The sequence below is a fragment of the Osmia bicornis genome, chromosome 1 (genome assembly GCF_907164935.1).
Source record: "Osmia bicornis bicornis chromosome 1, iOsmBic2.1, whole genome shotgun sequence".
Taxonomy (NCBI): domain Eukaryota; kingdom Metazoa; phylum Arthropoda; class Insecta; order Hymenoptera; family Megachilidae; genus Osmia; species Osmia bicornis.
In genome coordinates this window covers 4,190,627-4,218,545 of record NC_060216.1, presented here as the reverse complement: position 1 = coordinate 4,218,545, position 27,919 = coordinate 4,190,627, and the positions used below count along the sequence as shown (strand labels likewise).

At 31.0% G+C, this 27,919-nt stretch overlaps 1 protein-coding gene across 1 annotated transcript in view; it reads right to left on the bottom strand.

Moving 5' to 3' along the window:
* The window catches only part of LOC114880008, a 54,418-nt gene extending 26,746 nt beyond the window's left edge, over positions 1 to 27,672 (bottom strand). Inside the window, exons 1-3 of the mRNA XM_029195535.2 lie at positions 27,437 to 27,672; positions 1,556 to 1,621; positions 233 to 365 (exon numbers count right to left, since the gene is read on the bottom strand). Of these exons, the coding sequence (XP_029051368.1) occupies positions 233 to 365; positions 1,556 to 1,615 (193 nt within the window). The 5' untranslated portion in view covers positions 1,616 to 1,621; positions 27,437 to 27,672. The remainder of the gene's footprint in view (positions 1 to 232; positions 366 to 1,555; positions 1,622 to 27,436) is intronic.
* Between the last annotated feature and the right edge of the window lie 247 nt (positions 27,673 to 27,919).

Sequence of the window (27,919 nt, the reverse complement as noted above, 5' to 3'; positions counted from 1 at the left end):
GTATAAGGGGGCTTAGACATCTTTTTAATACTTAGGGGCTTTAGCAATCTTAATCCGGCACTGATATTACCTATTACAACACATTCTGTATTGTTATAATTTTATGTTATGTTTAAATAACCTATATAAGATTTATATCATATATTACGTGTCGCACATAAAATTTAGATAACTGAATTATAAGTTATTTTTTTAGTAAACTATATTAGAATCATTATTATATCCAACAAACCTGCATATCCACCGCAAAACAGCTCATTGTCATTGTAATTTACAGGATTTGGATACCCAAAGCGCCACATACTGTTCCTTGCTGGTGGATCCATTAAACGTCCATGACCATTTACGTAAACGTAATTAAGAACCTTAATAATCATTATTCTGGTATTATCATAAATATTTGCAACTAATAATTAAATAAATTTTACTATATAAAATGTGAACCACATAATATGAAACATAAAATCAATATGTTACAACACTTGTTATAATATAAATAGTATTATATTCATTTGCAAATAATAAAATAAAAACATAAAATAGCTTTAATTGCAATGAAGAGCAAATCTTATAATTTGAATCTTTTAATTTTTATACTACCATTGGCGTAACTTGGACCTTTTTTTGGGGTGGGACTGATCCCTTAGAAATTTTTTAATTGCAGAATTGTAAAATTGTTGAATCTTGAAATGTAAAATAGTGCCTCTAATAGTAGGAAATCTGAGTATTGGAAATTCGAATATTTCGAAATTGTAGAATTTTCATGTTATGTAATTCTGAAATGTTGAAAATCTGAAATTTTGGAATCTTAAAATCTTACAATGGTGGAGGTCCACATCTTTGGGGTGGGATCAGTCCAGATTTGGGGGGGGGGAGGGGGGGGACTACCTTGGCCTCTCTACTTACAATTACATGTAGTTACGCCAATAGATATTTATCAGGATCTTGTGGTGCTCCATATTATGTGCCTTTACCCTATACTCATTGATTGTATAATAACAAGCCTATCGACACCTGTAAGATTATTCATAAAGCAACAAAACGTTTTAACGAGAGTATTATGAGACACGTAGACGTAAACATATGTATATTCTTCAACTGAAAGTCTTCTTTAATGAGGGGTTCTCTTCTTCACAACGTGTTACTATGGTAAACTTTCTTCGCCAATGGCAAGTTACGTCATCAGTGATCATTTTTCTTGAAACTCGTATCAATTGGAACAGGTTCAATATGTGTGAATAAATATTTCTTTAACAATGCAAGATTAAAGTACGACACTTTGTTTCTGTTTATCAAAATAGTTCACATGTATTAATTGATTATACTTGTTAATTATGGGGAATGTGATCATAATATACTATAATCTATTGATAGAGATCTAATAAAATAAATATTATGAAAAAATACAAAAATTTCTAAATGAAAGTTTCTTTTCTTTATTTGTTTACAGAACTTTTGGAATTATTTCGTTACTTTTGTAAGGTTTAACTTTACAACAAATAAAATTTCTATTTTTTCTTGTCTGTTTTAACATTTTCAACTTGGTTTCACTTACCTGAAAAAGGAAATAAGTCAGCACGAAAAAGATACTGCTACACCGGTACCTGGTTATCATATTCACCTAAAAAATTAAACATTACTGAACTTTTGGAAATTTTACTAAATACAATGTGCTAATGTAATTTGATGCAAAACTGATATAAAAAGTATGATTCGATTGTTATAACCATTTCATGGTTAACTACACTTGACCACATCTTTATCAATATAAGATGGATCTTCTACATATAACTGAAACGGTAGTCAAATACAGTGTCACCTTCACTCATAACAGGAGGAGCATTATGTTTGCGTATAAAATTGAAAACACATTTACGTATAACAAAGTATACATGTTCACCAAAAGAAGTACACAGAAATATACATATAATGATTGTGAGTCCAAATGTACATCCTGCATTTGGTGTACGAAGGTTAACATTAAAAATTCTAAATTATACGTTAGGTCAGTAAACGTTAATTAACCCTGAAAGTTTAAAGTTTGTATTTCGAGATTTTTAAATTACGAAATCTTAAATCGCTACATCCTGAAACATAAAAGTCTGGGTTTTAAATTTTAAAACTTAAAAGATTTGCAGTCTCGAAATATGAAATGTAAAAGTTTAATACCTTCATTTAAAAAATGTTGATCCTAGTTTTTAAATCTAAATTTTGAAATTTTGAAACTTTAAAATTGGAATTTTAAAATCTAAATTTCGCAATTTTAAAATACAAGCTTTACAATTTCAGTTTTTAAATTGAAATTTGAACACTTGAATATTATTAAATCTGAATTATAAAGTTTTGAAATATTGATTCTAAACCCTTCAATTCTGAAGTTTTGGCATTTGAAATTGGAATTTTTCCATTTTTATTAAGGTTTAAAACCTAATTCCGAAATTTTGAAACCTTGAAATTGAAATTAACAGACTTCGAAAATGGAAGAGGTTCTCAATTCGATCAGCATTTTTAAAAATTTTTTTTTTTTTTTATGTCTGTTCACCGATTACTCCGAGACGGATGGACCAATCGGAACGAAGCTTTTTGCATCTTGTAGAATATATTTCTCGATTGGTCCCGTAAAAAAAATATGTTGCATTTTTTCATTCCTAACGACTTTTATCGCAAAAAACGTAATAGTTCATTTATATCTTTCGGCGTTTAGCCTGCAAGGAATGTACCGATCACAATGAAAGCTTTCACATCTAACAGGAGATATTTCCGCGATGATCCCACTTGCAAAAATGTATGGAACTTGTTATTGTAATTATCCAATAAGAACGGTAAACCACCTTATGGGATCCTTCAAATACTGCTCGTTCCATTAAAAAGTGTGAAATTTGCAATGAGTTGCAATGAACTTGTCGCAGTGAAGTTGGCGCACTAACCCATTCACGCCGTGTCGGTGAATGTGTAGCCAACTTCACTGCGACAACTTCGATGGGACTGAGTGTACATCAAAAGTGCTGCCAACTTCTAATAGAATCATTACAATTACAAATGTTTTCCGCATCATCTACATATAACTGTATAACGTTCCGAATTTTTCCTTACGACTTATTAATTACCAAGTTCGCCATACCGCAATCAAATCGTTTGATTTGACTGGATTTGAATTGGCTGCATCATTAACTCGGGTATTTTTAATTTTGCATCGCCTTCGAAAAGGTTGAAATGTATTTAGTATACTATTTAACGATTAAATATAATAGATTTTATTAATAGCTGTGGAATATTGGTATAAATCAAATAGAAATTATTTCATACTCTTTAGCGCATTTTGAATTCGGTTGTATTTTTTGTTAAAAATTACTTTATTTCACACTTTTTAGTGGAACGAGCATTATTTGTAGGATGCCGTAAGGTGGTTTACCGTTCTTATTGGTTAATTCCAATAACGATAGTTATTAACGATAACAAGTTCCATGTATTTTTACAAGTGGGATCATCGCGGATATATCTTCTACTAAATGTAAAAGGTTTCATCGCGATCGGTACATTCCTTGCAGAGTAACACCAAGGAACAGATTTTTTTTGTATAACAATAGTTATTAACAATAACAAATTCCACAAATTTTTGCAAGTGGGTTCATCGCGGAAACATCTCCTATTAGATGTGAAAATTTTCATCGCGATTGGTACATTCCTTGCGAAATAACACTATAGAATATGCTTTTGGCTATAACAATAGTTATTAACAATAACAAATTCCATAAATTTTTGCATGTGGGATCATCGCAGAAATATCTCCTATTAGATGTGAAAAGTTTCATCGCGATCGTTACATTCCTTGCACAGTAACACCAAGGAATATGTAGTTTTCTTGCTATAACAATAGTTATTAACGATAACAAATTCCACAAATTTTTGCAAGTGGGATCATCGCGGAAATATTCCTTATTAGATGTGAAAGCTTCAACGCGATTGGTACATTCCTTGCAGAGTAAATGCTGAAGAATATAAATGAAGCATTACATTTTTTGCAATAAAAGTTATTAGGAATGAAAAAATGCAAAATATTTTTTTACGGGACCAATTGGGAGATATACTCTACAAGAGGCAAAAGGTTTCGTTTCGATTGGTCCATCCATCTTGGAGTAATCGGTGAACGTACATAAAAAAAAAATATACTGATCGAATTGAGTAACATCCTCCCTTTTCGAAGTCGGATAAAAATACTCTCCCATAACAACTATTCTTGATAGGTATAATTGTTTCGTTTAACACACGTTTTAGGTTTTGGCCGTAACAGAAAGTTTCTACGCGTACATCTTGATTTACTTTGGTTTGTTTTTGTGAATTTTAAAAAAGCAAACCGGGTTAGTTATATTACAATAATCATGGTGTTAGTAGATATATCAAAGAATATTTGAAATGACAAATTGATAGAAATATGAGGTACTTGATTGATACCAATGTGAGACAGTCTCATATTACTATGTTACATTTTTACATTTATTATTAAATAATAAAATGAACATATGAACATATAAAATGTACATATTTTGTATACTGTTCTGAAAATTGTAAAGGTGAATTGTGGATTGAATACCGATCATGACAGTTATGGGCGAAATAAAATGAACACTTCGTTTAATCGTAGTTCTTTTATTTGTTCTTCCCAAAAGTAACATTGTTTCATATCACTATCTGAATTTCTATTAGCCCGAATTTTCCATCATTTAAAAAAGGAAAAAGAAATAAAAGTTTTGTAAAATCTATAATATTTATACTTATACAGCATATTCTTCATGGAATTCCTCAAATTACTATGTTTGTAGCGCTTAAGATAGGAAATAAGATAAATGTACATAGTAGTGTAAGAAAAACATATAGTATGCTAGACTAAATGTATGACTCCGACGCACCGAGCCACCCCGGCAGGTCATACCATAAAACTCTTCGCGCTCAGGACTAGGTCGTCGCTGATTGGGCGGGCCTAGGTTCACCTTTTAGTATAAAACAGAGCCGTTTTTCCAAGGAAAAGTCAGTCTACGGAGAATAAGCACACTGGAACTTTCTGAGAAGACCACTTTCGTTCGGCACTCAGCAAAATGCAGTCAACCTTACCCCGTGATACCGAAGGGCTTGTGGCAACCGAGAATCACCCGACGACCGGTACCTCAGCGCCTTAATCCTAACCTTGAGAGGAAGACGTGCATACGGCACCTTTCTGTTAACCATTACCAAAGAAATCCTTCTATCCACGAACTTCCTCCCTAGCCGATTCCTACTCTACGCGTGAAAAACTCCGACTCCGCGCCGTGACGATATATTTTTTGTGCGAAACCTAAAATAAAATCTTCTTTGAAAAATAAAACCTTTACATGTTTGATTTTTCTATTTATGACTATTCTGAGACTCTCTACGTTCAAAAATAAAATGAATATCCTATATTCGTAGCCTCGCCTCTTCACATTTATGAAAAGATTGAGAACCGCCGCTCTATATACAATTAGCTAAAAATAATCCGTCTATTATAATCAAACTTCGGCCATTGTTAACAGTTATGACAGTTATATTTAGGTACAAACGATAAGAATTCCTTGTAAAGTACTACAGTAAACTCTCGTTATATTGCCACGTAAGCGATTTGACCTTTACACAGATTTTCAAGCATCCTAATAGCGCTCTTCCATCATCATAGACCATGAGAATACACTTCTGTCTCTTTTCCCCTTCCTTCTAAATGAGAAGTTTGGAAGTTTGAAAAATTTGTTTACTTCTACAATTCTGTCTGCGTTCTGTCTGAGAATCTCCTGTAAACGGACGTTTTTTACGAAACTTACTTTTAATCGAAGTATACTTTTTGCCTTTTACACGAGTAGAAAATACATAAATATATCTTTTCCTAACACGTACTCTTTGTCTTTTCAAAACATATTGATACAATGAATGGGGAATGTTGTCATAATTATTTGGAATAAATTGAAATTAATAATGTTCAATGCTATCAACTGGTTATTGTTATAAAAAATTGTAAGTTCCAAAGTGATCATAATAAGCAGATTCCGCTTTGGTAATAAATGTTGGAATGTGTAATGATATTCATAAAACATTAAGTATATCTATCAAACCGTTGGAAAAACTTGTTCTGAAATTCAAGATGAAAAAAATCAATCATGAGTGAAGCTTCTTTCCTATGTATATTAAAGGACCAAATGGATTAGAGAACTTCATGAATAAATTGTAGACAGCCGGCCTTGAGTCAGTTAGTAGCAATAAAATCTTGCGTAAGAAAGTGGACGGTACGTGTATGGTGCCAATCGGGTCGAATTACGACAATCGATGAGGTTCTGGAGCTGTTCATTATACATATGTATCATATATCATTTGTTACCAGCACCTATTGCCGTAAGCATTATTCACTTTTTTCCGAAACAGCTTAAAAAGTTTCCTAACGATAAGTGCAAATTATTGTATTATAATTTTTAATAAGAATGAAATATAAACTAAAATTTATTATTATAAAATTCAATGTTATTTTATTAAAACATTTTTAAGGTAATCCAATAAATGTTTAGAGGAAATTTATTCGATCGCTATTTTCATTAATTAGCTTTTGAATACCAGATCCTGGGTCAATCGAGACCCAAACTTACAGGACATACACTTAAACAGTGTATTAATTATACCTTATTGGTATTGGAAGAATAACTTTTAAAGGAACAGTGTAAAATTTATAAAATAAAAATAATATAAAATACACCATTACATTAAAATTTCAGCTCTCTCCATGGTCCGTCATTGAAAAGTTAATAGTAAATATTAAATGATTAGTATACACGAATGTTTGGATCGATATATAAATATCTGTATATCGATATATAAATAAACAATAAAATTGCATCATCTATGTTTATTTTTCAAATGTGTATTTAGAAAAATGGATCAGGTTGATTAAGTTATATCTTCTTGCGGCTATTTTATACCACCAATCTTGTGTGCCGAATTGAGTATTTTCAGAAATTGCAGAAAAGACTATTTTATCTATAATACCAACCATTTTGGACAGATTGGTGTAATACCAACATAGTTATATTACGTAGTGATATTTTTTTATAAATACTGACCATTTAATACTTACCATTAAATAATGAAATTACTGAATCAATAAATAGCAGTCTGAATAAATGTATAAACTTTACTACTTAACTTAGATGTAATCGCCTATGTGGGAAAAATTTATTTAATGTTTTTTGAAGATTTGTATTCTGGAAACTAAAAAATTGTGAATTTTAGAACTTTGAAACTTGAATTTTATAATTTTGAAATCTGGATTTTTAAATTTGAGTTTGAGATATAAAACTGATATAAAACGTAGGCTAAAGTTTATTATTTAACATTTAATGTTAACTTGTTAAACAAATTCTCAAGATCATTCAATAAATGTTTATAAGCAATTTTTCAAGATCCTAAGTTATATTTAATCTAAATTTTGTAATGTACTGAAAATTCTCAACTTCTAATTTGATTTACACTCAATAACATTGAAGTTTCATCCTAATACATTAGCCATTCTTATAATAAGTAAATTACATAAATAAATTAAGTAAACGACTACAAAGACTTCTTAGAAAATTATAAACTCGTTTCATATAATGTTAACAATTTTCAATATTATAAATTATACTTTAAAACCAAAAAATATTTTTATTATGTAATATAATATTTATTTTCAAAATTAAAATGGAAAGAGGATAATTTTAAAAATTAAAAGAAAACCACGTAACGAAGGATTAAACTCATTTCAAATTTTTAATAATCCTCTTTTAATTATGATCAACAGTAATTTTTATTGAAGCATAAAACAGTATTAAAAAAAAAAGAAAGGAACATCGAACTTGTCTTTACTACTTTTTTCTCATATGTCACAATATCTTATTTCTAATGCAAGAACCATGCTCGACATAATGTGTTTGACGAAGGTTAAGCCGAAACATCGAATAAAATTACCATACATTATAGTTGACATTAACCTGATCTTCTGTTAATTGAATCCAACGGTAATTTAACTACAGTGCACGTGAATCGACATATTGATAAATTAATTACCGAGCTATAAAACCCGTATCTAAAATGCTTTGGATATTTCAATAAATCAGATATCACGAATGTTGAATAACCATACTTTTATTTGGTACATAAGTAAATCGCTTGCTACTCATAGGCTGACATCGCGGACACATTTAAAAGTTATTTACAGGAAATAATATGGAAGTTAAGCAAATTTTATTACACGAAAAATACATTGGCGTAATTAGGGAGGGACCAGAACGGGTCTGACCTCCTCCAAATATGGAATTTCAGAATTCCAAACATCTCTAAAATTCCAGATCATCAAAATTTCACGATTTCAGATTTCAAAAATTGTATATGTTCGAAATATAAAACTATAAAATTCAAAAATTTCGGAATTCTAGCGTACCAATATTCCAAAATTCTAAAACTCTCGAATTGCAAAATTTGGCACTTCTAAAATTCTAAATCTCTAAAACTTCAGATTTTCAAAATTCCAGTATATCAAAATTAAAAATTCAAAAATTCGAATACTTCAGATTTCCAAAATGTATTCCAAATATATTCAGAAGTTTATAAAATTTCAAAAGTCTAAAAGTGCAGAAGTCTAAAATTTCTAGAGGACTTAATCCACTTTAAAGAAAATCCTAGTTACGCCAATGAATAAATAAGTCAGATACAGCTAATTAATAATTCTACATATGTAAGATGATATAAGTGGGAATATAAATTACATTTTTATCGAAATAAAGTTGTTAGAATTATTTTATGAACATATTTGTATTTCAAAAAGGGGTCAAAGAGTAGTCGACTGAATATAAACAAATTTGTAGATTGAAAATATTAAGATTTTGTTTTAAAAATCAGACTTCTAATTAAATCTATCAAACTTCTGTTATCGAACTTTTGAGTGAAAATAAATATACTAGATATCAATACATTCTGTTGGAAAGTTAAATACACTTTTACTATTATAGCTATTATTACTATAAAATTAGAAAAAATATAATATGAATATCGACTAATTACATTAATGTGTGGCAAATGAACTAAAAATTATTTTTTACATAAGTGATTTCATAGTTGTATTATAAAAAATAACATATAGTAGATTATAATTATATGATTAAAACTGTTTCGATATAAGAATTAAAATTGGCAGGCGACAAGTTTGTGAAAAGATGGCTAAATGTGTACAATAGCGAACAATACAAGGAAGCTTCTGTAGGGAAAAAAACGGTCTCATTATACGAACAAAAACGTCCTTTAGAGAATACTTCATTCAATATTTGTATTCATATTAATATGTTTGGAAATCTCGTATTCTGTAACTTAAAAATTAAAATTTTAGAACTTAAAAACTTAACATGTGAATCTTAAAAGATGAGATTTTCAAATTTGAATTCTGGAAGTTTCAAATTCATTTCTCTGAGATTTTAAAACGGGAATTTTGAAATGTTGGAAGACTGAAATTTTCAAATTTTTATATTTATGTTCCGAAATTTTTAAGTTAAATGTTGAAAATTTGATATTTTCAAATTTAGGTTTTGAAATATTGGTATTTGAATTTTCAAATTTAGGTTTTGAAATATTGGTATTTGAATTTTCAAATTTAGGTTTTGAAATATTGGTATTTGAATTTTCAAATTTTGAAACCTTAAAATTTAATTTATGTATTGATGTAATAATGTGATTATATGTATGTACATACATACATTGACTATCAAATCAAGCTCCCATCGGAAAAATGGCAATGTAGGCTTAGCAGGAACTCTCAGGATTTTTATTTTGATGATATTAATATTAAAAGTAATGTAGAAAAAGAAGTATAATTTTTAATTACGAGGTACTATGAAATTTATTATGTAATATAACTAAAAAGTACGAATAATAAAGCAAATATTAATTCAAATTTTCCCACGTAAACGTCCATATGCAAATGCCGGTAGGCTGGAGATCTACAGAGAAGGTGGGCATAATATACCAGAATAATATTACAATTTTAATTTACACTTGAATTTAAGTAGTTTTCTGCTTGCGCCCAAGTTTATTATGTGTTATGACGAGGCACTGTGGTAACTGCCAGTAACAATAAAGAAAGCAGAAAAGTCGTTTGCCTCCGAGCAATAACAGGTCGATGATTATTTCAACACCATGAAAAAGGAAAAATGTGGTAGAACGAAATAAGAACGGCAATCAAAATTGGTTGGAATTAATGTACCCTGTGAGGTAATTTAATCTTTACATTCGTAAAAGAAAAAGAGTTCAACAGTTTTTTTTTTTCGTTTCATCAATCTTTTTTAAAAGTAAGAAGTACACGTGTACCAGTGTATTAAATATATCCTTGTTTCAGTTAAATGCAATTTTTTGTGGATGGGAATCCACCTGCACTATACTTAACGTTTCTGTATTTTAATTGCTGTAATTTTTATAACTAGGTACCTACATGGATACCCAAGCATTTACAAGGGTAGAGAATTTTGAAATGTTGAAATACTGAAACTTGAATTCTGGTATTGTTAAACTACAAAATATTAAAATTTGAGGTTTGAAAATTTGAAATTTTTAAATCTTGACATTTATATACTTGAACTGCGGAATTGGGTAGCAATAATACATTGCAACTCAATTTCTAATATTATCGAAGTATTATTTTATTTGAGTTTTGTAGCATTTGATACTCTAAATAATATTTAAAACAATTTTCTGTTAATAAAAATGGAAACGTAGAATTCCAAGTTGCAATTCTATTAAGTACTAGCAATATCAAATCAATGTTAACCCACTTAATAATATTTTGCTTACAATAAAATTACACTTTAACACTTAAAGTGCTTTGTGTAAAATAAATTCGGATTGAAAATCCTTATAACTCAATATCCTAAGAACATAAATGTGATAGTTAATGTATACGTAACTTCTAATACTGCAGTTTTATATATACATTCACTTTTTATACCTTTCTTAAAAAATATTCATATATTTTGTTTTATAGAAAGCACTTTTAAATGTCCTGCATGAATTTTACATTCTCACACAAGATTAAGAAAGGCCATATCGTAACATCTTGCTTTCATAAATAATTTCAATTTTCATGTTCAGCGTCATTTTAACGTCGTATGCAAAACACACTGAATCAAAGTGACCCGCCACTCGACATATAAAAGTTAAGGTTTCAAAATTCATACTTTTTAATTTCAAAATTTAAATCTCGAATTTAAAGAACTTCAATTTCAAAATTAAAAAATGCAAGATTTTTAATTTTCGAAATCAAAACTTCGAAGTTCACATTGATAAATTTTAAAGTTTGAATTTCAAATATTCAAAATTCACAATTAAAAATTTTAAAACTTAAATTTTAGAATTCTAAAATTTAAATATTACATTTCCAAAGTTACAAAATTTAGATTTCAAATTAAAACTCAAATTTTAAAAATTTCGAAATTTAAATTTCGTAATCTTAAATTCTAATAACTCCAATTTTTCAGTTTCATAATTAATTAACCAAATCTGATCTAATGTTTGTTTTAGAGTATAAATTTAATTCTAACTTTCGCATGTCGAATACTGGGTCATTTTAACAGAAACAGTAGAGAAGCGAGGGTTGCTTGCCGACGCACACAGCCGCAGATGTATACGAAATTCAATGCAGTAGTACTCATAGTTTTTTGCGAATATCTCGCAAACTAATTGAATCCGACATATAGCTTGCAGGAAAAAGGTTACTTAAAATAACAAATTTCATAACATGGGTATACTTCCGAAAGGCCCCATCACCCCAGGACAACCAAACTTCGGATTTATAATAATTGAGGGACGAGAAATCGAATGAGACCATTTTCAGAACTGGCAAATAAACCGTTCTTAGGGTTAGGGTTAGGGTTAGGGTTAGGTAAGTCATTTTGCGCAAAAGTGCGTTCTTTTCGAGATAATAGGAAGGTCCAACACTTTTCGAATACTCTGTATGAAATATACTTACATTCGGCCTGAAAATCAGACTGTGAGGTAGTGGGGCTGCGCAATCGCGGGTATACTTCCGAAAGGCCCCATCACCCCAGGACAACCAAACTTCGAATTTACAGTAATTGAGGGACGAGAAATCCAATGAGACCATTTTCAGAACTGGCAAATAAACCGTTCTCGAGATATACAGGGTATTCTAAAAGTGCAGAAACCCCCTATTACCTCGATGAGAACGCATTTTCAAGGAAAATGACTAACCTAACCTAGGTTAGGGTTGGGATTAGGGTTAGGGTTCAGGATTAGGGTTAGGGTTAGTCATTTTGTATGGAAATGCGTTCTTACCAAGATAATAGGGGGTTTCCGCACTTTTAGAATACCCTGTATATCTCGAGAACGGTTTATTTGCCAGTTCTGAAAATGGTTTCATTCGATTTCTCGTCCCTCAATTACTATAAATCCGAAGTTTGGTTGTCCTGGGGTGATGGGGCTTTTCGGAAGTTTTCCCCATAACATATTTGAAAATCATCGAAATCGGAGGGGGAGTAGCTTTTTTACAAGTTCACTCTAACTTAATTCACTGATTAGGTTAAATGTATTATAAAAATTCCTATTTTTATCAACTTTCTCCTCTTATGCGTCTAGAGTAGGTTAGGTTAGGTTAAATTAATATTCCTACTGCTATCAGGTCGTCGGCCATGCAATTCAAAATTATCGAAATGAGTTAAGTTTAATTTTCAAGGATTCATGAACTTATTATTGGAGTTTGCCGGGTCCAATGCCTGTGTTTAGATAAACAGTAAGCAAACGACGCGACGGTCCCATACGCTGTTACAGCCGCATATGTAGAGGCAGAAGTCACTGTAGTAGTAAAGATTTCTTTTAGTGAATACAGTAAAACCTCGATAAGTCGTCATTCAAGGGACTGAGAAATGACGACTTATCCGGAGGACGACTTATCCGGAGTGACGACTTATCCGGGTAACGACTTATAAACGTTTTACTGTATTTCCGAAACTAATCAAGTCCGACATATAGATTAGAGTGAAAAGGTTGCCTTAAATGTCGAATTTTACAATATATTAAAAAATCATCGAAACCGGAAGGGGAGTATCTTTTCTACAAGTTCACCGACTTCTAAAGTATAAAGTATAAAGTAAAGTAAGACTTCAGATTTCACTTTACTGTAATTGTGTACTACGTCCGTAATTCAGTACTGTGAGTGTGTTAATAAACGCTGATATGTGAAAACCATTTTCATACGGAAAATTTAAATAATCGAAAAAATTATTTTCCACAACGCATACCATAAACCCGAGACTATTCTTTATATATTTTGTTATAATTAAATGTATTTTCAATGTTGTATAAGTACTATTATAATTATTATACATTGTTATACGTTAAAATGACTGTATATCCGACACAAGCATTCACTAGAAAATTAATAATAAATATTTCTTAAGATTAAGAACTGCAAAGTACTTACGGACAATGTTACATATCCTAATAAAATATACATATACTTTTAGAAAGAACAACAAACTTCAGTCTTCTAAAATTTCATATTTTAATCTCAGAAATAATAAAAACTTGTACAAGGTTTTATGAATCATTTATCAAATCAATTACTCATATTTTGTTTAGCTGTTACGGAAGTAGGTACTTACATATATTCAAAGATGATATAAATATGACATACCGCCATAAATAAGTATGTATATTGTCACATAAAAGTCTGTACCCACATTTTTTCGACAAACTGTGCCTATTATACATAATCAAACGCTATCTTAATTTATAATGAGATAACGGTAAAAAGTCTACAAAGATCATATCCATAATCTTCTTCAAGGATTATTTAATTTAGATACCGACTGTTTTTTCTAACACACAAGTAACTCGTTACTAATCTTTTATGTTCTTATTAACCTTCGGGCGACGCACAGTGGGACTTTCGGCGACCAAAAGTCGATTTTCGTGAATTGAAAAATTGAAAAACTATTTGCGTACATGGATAGAGAACAAACTGTTGTTTAACGTAGTGTAATCCGTTTTTTAACCAACTTCGAAATGGAGGAGGTTACTCAATTCGATCAGTATCTACATATGTTTTTTTTTATGTATGTTCACCGATTTCGCCGAAATGGATGTACCAATCGGAACGAAACCTTTTGCATCTGGTAGAGTATGTCTCCCGATTGGTCCCGTTAATTGTTATTGCAAAATACAGGAAGTTTTTAATGCCAAGATTGGACGATTTTAATGACCTTTTAATATGTTGCCGGGGACATGATTATGAACAACTTTTTCATTATGCATAATTAACGGAAAGTTTTAGCTTCCGAGATATTCGTGAAAAACTATTGTTACTACTACATTGAATTCTACGTATGCCTACGTGTCTCTACCTGCGTATGAGTCGGCATGCAGTCGCCGATTCTCTACTGTTTCTAATATACATGTGTACTCTATAAGGCATGTACCGATTGCGATGAAACCTTTCACATCTAATAGGAGATATTTCCGCGATATCTCACTTGCAAAAATTTATGCAATTTGTTATTGTTAATAACTATTGTTATAACTTGTATAGAACTTGTTATCGTTAAAAACTATCGTTATTGCAATTAACCAATAAGAACGGTAAACCACCTTACGGCATCCTACAAATACTGCTCGTTCCACTAAAAAGTGTGAAATAAAATAATTTTTAACAAAAAATACAACCGACTTCGAAATGCACTAAACAGTATGAAATAATTTCTACTTCATTTATACAAATACCCAACAGCTATTAATAAAACCTATTTACTCGTTAAATAGTATATTAAATACATTTCAACCTTTTCGGAGGCGGCGCAAAATTAAAAATACCCGAATATACGATGCTGCCAATAATGATTTGATAGGTTGCCGACGTCTGAACTAGAATCTTCCTAGTAGAAGAAAAGTTTTTAATTTTGCGCCGCCTCCGAAAAGGTTGAAATGTATTTAGTATACTATTTAACGAGTAAATAGATTTTATTAATAGCTGTTGGGTATTTGTATAAATGAAGTAGAAATTATTTCATACTTTTTAGTGCATTTCGAAGTCGGTTGTATTTTTTGTTAAAAATTATTTTATTTTATATTTGATTACGTTTTGCTGTGGTCAGCACTCAAAGTCAGTAGAAACTCGTCAGAACAAAACGCTGATAATATTACCCGTAACTTCAATGTACGATTCTAAAGAACTTTACTCGGAAAGATAAAATTCAAATGAATTATAAAGTTTACCAGATTAGCATAGATTCTATTCAGTGCATAAAATAAGTTATAATGTTAACAACTTTTTAAATAATAGGATCTGATTGAAACGAAGTACATTTAACTAAAACCTTGACTTTGTGTAGGACTTTAAAAAGTTGCAACCACTTGCAACGGGTTTAATTATTACTAAAGGAAAGAGAAAACCTTCCTCTATCAGAATCAGAAAAAATTGGGTGCACGTTTTTGCACCTTTTCAAGAAAATGGCGATTGACCATCCGATATGACCAGAAATGACCATCCTGTAAGCACCTCTCCACTTTTCTTTGAAGGCTCTAAAATAATGTCAGATCGGTGTCCTGTCAACAATTTCCAGATTGTACGTCCTTGCAATATGCCATGACAAATCTTCATAACTGTCGAAACTGTTTTCATGAATGATTTTCTGATTTAAGTTTGTAAAATTTACTACTGCTGATTAAATTTGTTCTGGGGTCTTCAAAGGTAGGGGAGTGCGAGGACAAAAGTAACAATTTGACTTTGAACTACGATTATGCAAAAACTATTTCACTTACAACAAAAATGTTGAAATCAAAACCTTTCATGGTTATTTAACATTATTGTGTTACAGCAGTTTCGCTTTATAACAAGTAATATCCAAGTTATTTATCAAAAATGAAGACCGGGTAAAGTGTTACAACCGTCCCTGACGAGTGGACGGTTGTAACGCTGCATGAAATTGTAACTAACATAAATCCATCTTTACAAAACTAAAATATTTATTGATTTAAATTATAGTAATAAATGAAAAAAAGGTACAATTTGTAGTCAACTGTTCAGTATCGCAATTACAGAATATGTAAGGAACGTTTTGGCTTCGTGTGCCCTGTTTTTATATTCGCTACATTGCACCCATTTTTCATTTTGTTTGCTCGTGTTATAGGATTTCATATAAAGAAAAAGATAATATTTTTTATCTTCCCGGTCACTGGAAACGTTAAAACCGTCCCCGACTACCAATGTTACAATCGTCCTCGACCATGCTTTTAGATTTACATTACAAATTTTTACTAACGGGACACTTAAAAGCGTCAAGTAACCTGTAATACATTCAGAAGAGTCAAATCAAAGATTAAGAGAAAGGATAAGCACTTATTTGCATAAGGAATATTTATATTACAATTTTAAAACACAAAGAAAAAGTTACTTTAGGCTGTCAAATGTTATTTAATATATGTATTAATCGTCTATCTATGTTGTTAAAACATACATATTTGTATGTACTTTAATTACAATTCCGCATTGTATATTCAAAATTTGCGATAAAAGCAATAATAGATTTTGAGTTATTTACAATGTTACCTTCGCCCCGCTGTTACTTTTGTCACCGCTCTCCACTATATTGCAGCTTATTTTTTTTCCAGGTATTCTTTAAATTGCTGCCAGTTTGTGTTGATTTTGTATAGGTATGGTTTTGTTTCTGTGGGTGTAGCCTTATACAGATAATCAAGTAAGATCGGAGAATGATCAAAGGTAAGATCCAGACAAGATTGCATCTTAAAGTGTGGTTTGTTTAATCCTTTGATAATTGCGAAGTTCAGTAGATCTGGAGTTTTGTCATAAGCCGTTGGACAATATATAGGTTCACCTGTTGATAATGTATCTAAGGATAATTTCCGTATTATCTGTTCTAATACAACAATAGGGCCGCTTTTACGACTTGCCACTCAAACCGAAACGTATCTACTGAAAATCGGGAAATTTGTAAACGTTATATCTTGAAAACTAATTAAAATCGGGTGTATACATTAAAGCTTAATGAATTCGTCTTGAAAAGCACTATCACATGATCTGAAAAAAATATATAGTTCCATTTAAAAAACGAAACTTGACCATCATATCTTTTAAACTAATAATGTAACTAAATTTTCATTCACGCCAAAACATGGGCCCCCTTGTACCGTGCAATTTCCATATAAACAATTTTTCCTATCATCAATAGTTACGAAATAAAACGTCTGTCACACTTTAGCGCGGACACCCTGTACACTGAGTTGCAATGAACTTGTCGCAGTGAAGTTGGCTCCAGATTTACTGACACATTCACGCCGCGTCGGTGAGTCGATCTCGCCCATCGTCTCACCGACACGGCGTGAATGTGTCAGTAAATCTGGAGCCAACTTCACTGCGACAAGTTCATTGCAACTCAGTGTACATACATCAGAAGTGCTACCAACTTCTGATACAATCGTTACAATTACGAATGTTTTCTGCCGTATCTATAATGTTTCGAATTTTTTTTCTTACGACATATTAATTACCAAGTTTACCATACCGTAATCAAATCGTTATTGGCAGAAAACTTTGAAATGAATTTGATATCCTATTTAACGATTAAGTAGATATTATTAATAGCTATGGAATATTGGTATAAATGAAATAGAAATTATTTGACACTTTTTAGTGCATTTCGAAGTTGGATTTGTTTTTTGTTAAAAATTATTTTATTTCACACTTTTAAATCCTTTGGAATCTATAGTATTTGTAGGATAGTGTAAGGCGATTTTGTGTTCTTGTTGCTTAGCTAATAACCATAAACCGAAAAAAATTGACCGAATTTAAATGGATAATAAACAACAAATTTCATAAATTTTTGCAAGTGGTATCATCGCGGATATACAGCAGGTTAATTTAGAAACGAATGGGTAAATTTCATTTAAATTGTTTTCGAATTTTTCATCATTAACGTAACCTCCAATTCAAACGTTTATTAATTATTCTACTTCAAACATTTTTATTTGTTGTTTAGAATCCTTAGAATTTCCTTTTTTACATTATGACAGGCGACAAGAGATTAGGTTCCGTATTCATTCTAAACAACGACGAATAATGTTCTACCAGTTCAGTTTTTTTATTGTGCCAGGCCAACGGGGTGCCAAGCCTTTCGTTCGCGACCTACGTCAGGCCAGGTTTTCGTAGCCGACACTGCAGTCCCTGAGACTGCGCGCTATACGCGCTTGGATTGATCGGTGTTTTTTGTTAATAATTCGAAAACCAAGCTTTAATCAACATTTTGGCAAAGGAAAAAGTTGTTTAGAATCACCTTAGCAATCATCCCTCTTCGGCTGTCGAGGTAGTCGCGTGACACCCTGTATATCCTACTAAATATGAAAGGTTTCATCGCGAACGATACATTCCTTGCAAAGTAACATGAAGGAATCGATTTTTTGCTATAACAATAGTTATTAACAAATTCCATAAATTTTTGCAAATGGGATCATCGCGGATATACCTCCTATTAAATGTGAAAGGTTTCATCGCAATCGGTACATTCCCTGCAGCATAAACGCCGAAAGATATAAATGAAGTATTACGTTTTCTGCGATAAAAGTCATTAGGAATGAAAAAATACAAAAATGTTTTTGCGGGACCAATGAGGAGTTATACTCTACAAGACGCAAAAAGTTTCCTTCCGATTGGTCCATACGTCTTGGAGTAATCGGCAAACGTACGCCGGACGTAAATAAAAATCGTCAGGAATGAAAAAATGCAAAATGTTTTTTTAACGGGACCAATCGGGAGACATACTTTAGAAGATACAAAAGGTTTCGTTCCGATTGGTCCATCCGTCTCGGAGTAATCGGCGAGCAAATGCAGAAAAAATAACAATAGTTTTTCACGAATATCTCGAAAACTAAAGCTTTCCGTTAATTATGCATAATGAAAAAGATGTTTAGAATCATGCCCCCGACAATATATTAAAGGATCATTGAAATCATTCTATGTTGAGATTAGTAGCTTTCCGTTGCGTGCAGATGCAAAAGGTTTTGTTCCGATTGGACCATCCGTTTCAGCGAAATCGGTGAACATACATAAAAAAAAAATATATATATATATATATACACATCGAATTGAGTATCCTCTTCCTTTTCGAAGTCAGATAAAAAATCAAACATAAACTATATCCAACGTAAGAATAAACTCGTTTCGCGTATGGGTTGGATGACAGGTGGCGCAACGACGTTCGAAGCCCCCACTTACCGCATACGTTCTTCTCTTTTTTGCCACAGGCAACACAGCTACTCTGACGACTTCATACGCGGTGACAATTAATTCCTTATACACCGATATCGCCCCCAATTTGGGCCGTACCATTATTAATAGACACCGGTAGGGATAGAATCGCGACTAATCGTATGCGCCAGATCGGTAGGTAATGGTGGGGGATGCGCAGATTGGTCGAAAACTGGTTGAAAACTGGTTATTCTTACGTTGAACAGAGTATACTTATTTCAATAATTTTGAATGGCATGGCCGGCCGCTTAATGGCAGCCAGTATATTAATTTAATCTAACCTAACATAATCTAGTTGGATAAAAAGAAAAGGTTAATGAAAATGTGGATTTCTATATAATACTAGCGGACCCGACAGACGTTGTCCTGTACAGATGTCTTAAATCCGAAAATTTCAAACTTTTTTGAATAAGTTGTAACAATCTGTACCGTTTTGATGAAAATTTTTATAAAAAAAGTTATTACAATACCTGACGTTATCACGTGTACAGTTACCGCAATTCGACTTATCAATTATCGGGACAAACTGGAAGTAAAATAAAATATTTTTGAATATTCGGCTTCGCGATCGCAGCGCTGTTTGCCAGATCCAATGTAAAACATTCCAAGATCAACAACAACTTATAAATAAAAAATTAAGTAAAAAAACATTTTGTAGTGGACCGAATTGTGAATATAAACCATTCTCGAATCCACTTGAACACACACAATAAAGTTCATCAAAATCGGTCCAGCCGTTTAGGAGCAGTTCAGTCACATACACACGCACAGAAGAATTATATATATAAAGATATTAAACTAATAAGTGGAGTAAGTTAGGATAGGTTAAGTAAAATTAATGTTTCTTACTTGGCAACGCAAGTCAAATTTCATAATCATTGAAATCAGTTAAATTTGATTTTTAGTTCATCCGTTATATGGATGATAGCCGGACCACGTAGTGTTGTTGGCAAAAACAATAGATAAGCGAAGGTCGCTTGTCAACGAACACACGGCCACGAACGTATATGTATAGGCGAAATGCAATGCAGTAGTATGTACTCACAGTTTTTTGCGAATATCGTGGAAACTAAGCAAGTCCGACATATAGGTTAGAGGAAAAAAGTTATTTAAAATGTCGAATTTTACAAATCGGTGGAGGAACGTCTTTTCTACAAATTCACCAAATAAAAATAGTACTTTGACATACATACAAATAAATATAAGCGAAACAAATTCCAATCTTTCACGAGTAGTAGTTGAAGCAATTTGCAAGTAGATTCAAACTCTGAATAATGAAATTTGATTTCTCTATCAGTATTTATCTATAAAATAAGAAAGAATAGTACCTACTTCCAATTGTATCAGGATCTAAACAAAGCAGATTCGAGTCTTTATATGTAGTGATGGGTTGGAGTAGCACACAAGTAGAAGTAGACTGGAATGTTTATTGAGGAGGTTCGAAAACCGAATAAAAACTTTATAAATTTAAAATTTAATTGATTTATAATACCTGCTAACTCTTGAGTATTATAACGAGTAGTGGATCTTTTTTTTCTACCTTGCCATTTTCCTTACGAAAGTTTTCATTCTCGATACTGTATGCTTTTTGAAGACAATTTATGTAAGCGAAAAAAGGGCAATATCGTAATACATAGAAATCTATAATTACTACTAAATTAAGATTTATTATACATCTACATTGTTATGAAAAAAAAAGATTTATCATTTATTCTATAACAAATTCAGATGAAAAAAATTTCAGCTGAAGGAAATTTCAGCACTGTGGAAACGGGGCATTTGCTCCGAACCCCGTGCTCGATTATCAAAAATTCTATCACTTAATATTGTGTATACAGTGATCAGTGTTTAAGTGTTGCGGTCAGCTTCTACAACGAACGTTTGAGCAATAGAATTTTTATTTATAATACAAATCAAATCGGTATAAGTACAAAATTTTACAATAAATAACAAATATAAAATATGCGTATTATCAATATATTTTAAATATTATGTCTTTCTAATTAAATATTTTCAACAATTTTCACTTTTGACCCAGGTCCCGCAATTTCTAGAGACAGTTCTACATAAGAGAAACAATTTTTTTTAAATCAGCTTCAAAAGCGACCATATTCCTTTGCTTCGAAGTGTCATCGATTTATGTATACGAAAGAAACTGAAAGTGGACAAATCGTGAAGTGAATATACATTTGAAACCCACGCTCGTAATCTTACCGCGCGCGTAGCTTGTTTCACGAGATAACAGCAAAAAAAGTTAAAAGGATTTCGTGAGGGACATTGGCTTCTTGCATTATGGAGATTACTAAAGGTTGACGACGACCAAAATCCGAATGCACGCTTTATGAATCACGTGAGATATATCATGAACGTTATCATACATTATTATTACATACGTTTCTTTTTGTTTTCTTACTTTGTTGCATAAATAATAAATGATAGATATATTAAATTCTTCCGTATTAAACAGAAAATTTCGAGATGATAAAATAGCATTTAATTTGAAAATTGAAATTTCATGAAAACGACTACACAAATGACTTCTTTAATACACGCATTTGAATTACTAATTCTTTACCCTCGGACGACGAACCATAAAGAGAGCCCCAATTTTAATTTGATTTAATTTTTTTTTAAATATTATTTTAATATTAATGTTCTAAACTTTATATTCTTCTTATAAACATTACTCTTACAATATGTGAAGCTCATTCGTTTAAAAATTATACACATAACTTTATGTTAATATCCTTGTATGAGTAATTTAAATAATTCAGTTTTGAAAGCAAAAAGGTAGATCTTCTATTTTGTAGATATTGTGCAAATATTTTTCAACTTGTTTTAAAAACTAGAGCTGTGAAAGAGAATCTATCTACAACATGTTTTTTCAATAGAAAATAGAAAAATACTGTTGGCTCGCTTTCGTTTTGAATAAAGAAACGAAATAGTTCAGTAAAATGTAAAACGTGTGGGGCTAAGAGCGGTGTTCATCGACAGTGGTGCTCATTAACTATTTTGTTCTTGCGTTGGAAATAAAAGTGGTCCAACGAATATTTATTACTTTTGTTTTAAATGAAAAACGTGTGCTCCATTATATATATAGTATTAGTAGATTTTCCCTCAATACGTTAGTTTTTAAAATAAATTGATAAATTTCTATGAAAATCAATGCGATTTGGCATTAATTAGTCGTACTCGCTTTGATCGTAATCCTAAATCGATTCAAACGTTTTTAATGCCATAATAAATAATATTTTTTGTTTTGGAAAATTCATAGAATCTTGAATTTTGAAATTTTTATATTTCCATTTCAAAATTTTAATTCTGACGTTTTATTATTTAAATTTTGAAATGTTGACACTTTAAAATTATGGAACTTTTAATTCTGAAAATCTGGCATTTGCAAACTTTGTAATTTGAATTCTAGAACGTTGAGCTTTTAAAATTTCAATTTTAATAACAATAAATTAAAATTAATAATATTAAAAATATGTAAGTAATAAACTACATATATAGATTTTCGTATCAGTTATATGAGTTCATTTAAAAGAGTTCATAAAATAATTTTATGATAAAAACAATTAAATAGCTATCCCTTTTTAAGCATAAAATATTTTCAAGGTTGAAAAATTGCATTCATTTCCTTTTAAAATCCAATTTCTCAAAAACTGGAGCTACTTGCAAGAAACGGTTTACAAATTCGTATTCAGCGCATGAAAAGCTATAAGAAACGCCTATTGCATATGAATGATCTAAAAGAAAGTTAAATGGTGAACAGCATTATCAGTTACAGTGAACAGTAAATTAAAGTGCAGTTCATATATTATTTCCTTATAGATTAATTTCAGAAAGGTGTATACCTATTTACGAATAATGAATATCTTTCGGTATAATTTTCAAATATAATAAAATTAATTAGCTATAATAAGTGAATAATTTATTATTCTAATAATTATAACTTCTTATTAGAATTATTATTAGTGCTATTTAAGTATTGTTAAGTTTCCTAATAATTACTTATTCAACGAGTGATGATCAAAAATTCATAGCGTATTATTCATTGAATAAATTATTTTAAAATACGTCTAGTAAAACATTATTTGTTTCTCGTAAAAATCTTGGTTTTAAAAGTCATTCGAATAATAATATCTAACACAGTTAGATTTCAATCAGGAAAATATATTGGTATTTTCCATTTAATTTAATTTTATTTGTTTAACCCTTGAATAGCGGAGTGTAGGTAAATCAAGACCCAAATTTACAAAACATGTACAAACATAATAACCTAAAGTTGAATGTGTAATTTTTTAACGAAAGAGTTTCATATATTGGAAGAATAACTTTTTGAACAACAGTGTAAAATATAGCCAACGAAAGTAATATGAAGCACAAAACTAAATTAAAATTGGGGCGCTCTCCATGGACCACCGTTCGAAGGTTAATTACACTGCAGTTGCCAATAACCAATTATGTTAATACTACTTTACAAGTTAAATAAAAGAAAAACATTTTAATAAAATACAGCTAAAGGATACATAACCAGTTCCAATCAGAAAATATGGTTTTCGAAAATGAATTGTAAGATTAATTTAAAATAATTTAATTAATCTCAATTCAATCTTGGACGGTTTAATTAAAAAATATTAGTTTGAGAAAAGTAGTAATTGTTGAAAATTTTTTGAATAAATCACAAAGGTCATTAACAATATTCTGATATGACTAACAGCTGAACTGTCGTTTTAGAAATGGATATGTTTGGTATGACATATTTTAACCTTCACAGACTGAATGTCGCGTCCGTTTTACCTAATATAAGTACTTACAAACTGGGTCAAAATGGCACAACATTCAGAGTATGAGGGTTTCAAAAATGTTAAAGTTCAACGTTGAAATATTGTCAAATATTGAAATCCTGATTTCAAACTTTCAAAATTCCAATTTCAGAATTTCAAAGCGTCGAAAAACAAATTTCAAAATTTAAACGTTAAAGTTGCAAAATTGATATTTCAATTTTGAAAATTTCGTAATCGCAAAATTCCAATTTCCAAGTTTAAAAGTTATTTAACCTTTACCAACTTAACGTATGAGTTAGAGTTTGAATTTAATTTTAACCTTGGCATGGCGAATGCTGGTACATTTTTGTCCAATATGAATTTTTATGTTCTAATGTTTATTCTTTCCGGTATCTGTATATCCTTTGTTCTACTTAAATATAGCTTCAATTTTGTGTACAACTATTGAAATTGTTATGGGTCAATCTGACCCTCTATTCGACGACCGTCTCAGTCATAAATGACCATCTTCAGTCATTGACCATGTTCAGTTGAAAAGAGTTAGCGATGTAAGTGTAAGTACTAAATTGATGTCTTCGTATAAATATAAAGATTTAACAATGGTACTTATATTTATTCGAAACCCACAGAATATTTATGTGATTCTTGTATTTCTAATTTTCCGTCAACCTTGATTATGACCTTGACTCAACAAAATCATTCCTTTCTTTCGATGTTTGCTATTTTATCGCTACTTTGATATTTTTCTGCTATTAAAAATTGGAATTGTTGTTTGACAAGTTTAATAATGGAATTGATAAAATGCATTATTTATTGCTATTTTCTTTGTTATCGAAACAGGTTCTGGTGGACAAGTTTCTGCAACAAGATTCGAAAATCAAGCTTTTCTATCGCTTACAATTTCCATATTCCGGTCATTGCCTGATATTCAGATGATACTCATATACGTTTCACCAACATGTTACTTAATTATTCAAAGGCGTGCTTATACTTTTTTTCCATCAGAAAGAATAAGTAATTTCGAATTCCTAAGTTACTAGGCAGGATTCATTGTCTCCTGATGTCTATTGTCGTTTCAAATATTTGCTTCCAAGGAGTTACGTTCAATAAATATTCAAAAGTTCTTAGAAAGGGTTTAGATATCTTTTTTCTTGTTATTTTTATGCTAAGTATACATTTCTTTTAACTCTCATACGGCGGACCATAAAGAGAGCCCTAATTTCAATGTAATTTCGTATTTTATATTATCTCTATTTTCTGAATTTTACACTGTTCCTTTAAAAGTTATTATTCCAATATGTGAGACTTATTTGTTTAAGAATTATACATTTAATTTTAGGTTAACATCCTTGTATATATTTTGTAAGTTTGGATCACGATTAACTCAGTCAGACTCTGCTGTCCAAGAGTTAAATACTGGTAGATCTTCTACACGGTAAATCATTAAAAATGAATAAATAGATTTCTGACTACTGTATGTAAAAAAATCATACAAGGTACTTTTTGATCTATTATTCAGATCCTTGAAAAATTCTTTTTCTTTTAGCAAATTCACACATACAATTATAACGTTACTGGTATCATGGAGTTTAACGAAATATTATTATTCTATGATGAGTTAATTCTTTTTAAATGTTTATATAAATATGTTTTTATAAAATATTTAAACGTATTTTATTTTACATATTTCGCATATTAAGCAAATTTTGCATGCATTCGTTATATCAGCATAAATATTCGCAGTTAAAAATGTATAATATTCACCCTGAAAAGACGGATGTTACATGTCTGTCCAATAGTCTGATGTAGGGCCACTTTGATCCCCAACAATGTTATTATAATCTATATAAAGACAAATGTTCTGACTGTCTCATCAATGCCCAACCCAAACCCCTGAAACTAGAAACATGAAATTCGGGTAGTGTATTCCTCTCATGACGTAAGTACCCACTAAGAAGGGATTTTTAGAAATTTGACCCTTAAGAGTGTAAAAAGGCTTAAAATCCATTTACACGGATTCGTCAATATCTCTTAAGCCCGAACAGATATCGACTTGGTTTTTGTTCACGAAGGTCACCCATACAAAAGATTAAAAACATAATTCAGGATTTTGTTCTAATCAACCTCTAAAGGGGCAAATCTAGATTCAGTGGTGAAAGTAATTATTTAGATTACGGACAGCACCTCCGATTTCGATGTTTTTTAAATATGTTGTAGAAATCAACATTTTGAACAACTTTTTCCTATACATTTAACCGCCGCTCGGCCTTAGTTTTTGAGATATTTTTGAAAAACTGTCGAAACTATCGCATTAAATTCTGCTTATCCATGTGCGATCGTGACAATGTACGCGTTAGTATGGGATCGCCGCTTTTCTACTGTTTCTGATCACCAAAAAATAATACATCAATTATTACTTCAAATTCTCAAAGTTTTTATTTATGAGAGCGGGCGAAGCCGCGATGGGGATGGTAGTGGTATACAAAAATAAAATCATATTAAAGTACAGCAATGTATGTACACCAAAACGAGTATACATAGGAATATACAAGGTTAAAATTAGATCTAAACTCCAAATCATACGTTAAATTAGTAAGGATTAATCAATCCTGAAAATTGAAAATTTGAATTTCAAAATTTTAGAATCCGAATTTTAGATTTTTCTTATATGAATTTGGCAATTTTGGAATTTGAATTTGGAAATTTGGATATTTGAAAATTTGTCAATTCTGTAATATAAAAGTTCTGAATTTCGAATTTCACAATTTTGCAACTTTGGAATATACAAAATATAGTGCATCAAAATAACCTAGTACATATGTATACGATTCATAATACGTGAATTAAATAACATTGTGTTCGACATATGATTTTGCATTACGACACAAAAATCAATGTATTTCCAAATACAATTATTCCAATTACAATAAAAAAAGCCGATTTAATGCATCCTTTCTCTTCTGAATACACAAATATTGGCATTCAGATCTTAATTAATTCTTTGGAGACGAATTTATAATATTTATGACTGTCAATTTTTATAAATTTTCAGAATCGAGTTGCTAATTAGATATTTTGATATAAAAGAGTGTTGGGGATGAAAAAAAGTTATACACGAAGTACCTAATTATACTGTCAGTCTTTTTTGAAAGAATAATTTTGAGAAAAAATATCCGTGTCGGTGCACGTATGTACCACAAGGTTTTGAAGGGTTAAGGTATATCCTCAATTTGATTGAAAATGTGACTTACAAACACAAATATATTGTTAAAGTAGCGTGCAATCAGTACCGCAAGTTACTTACTGCTGAGCGCGTGATCAGAGTCCTAATATCGGTAGTCAACGATTATGTAGGTGAATAGTGTATAGGCTGAAATCCAGGAACAGCGACAGTTTAAACAAACACTTTCTCAGGTATGGACAGCGTGAAATTGGAAGAAGGCTGTCGAAGGTTATATTTGAAATCGGAAGAAGGTTATACGATAATGTGTTCGCGATGTCGAGGCGAACCGACTCGAATGCGTTGGCGCGAACGAATAATACGCGTGCGACGCGGCACACAGTTTGCTACTGCCGAAAAACGAGACTGCCACCACTCAAAGGCCGGGAGCAAAGGATTAAGGCGTGGTTTACGGACACGTCGGGATGTTACGCGTTCCGATGAAAAGTTTCGAATGAGGAAAAATAAGGTGATATGTTCGTGAGATACTTGAAATACATCATATGGAGAATGTATGTATATATGTCTTGGCACTTTAAACCTTAACCCTGGTACAGTAGACTTTTG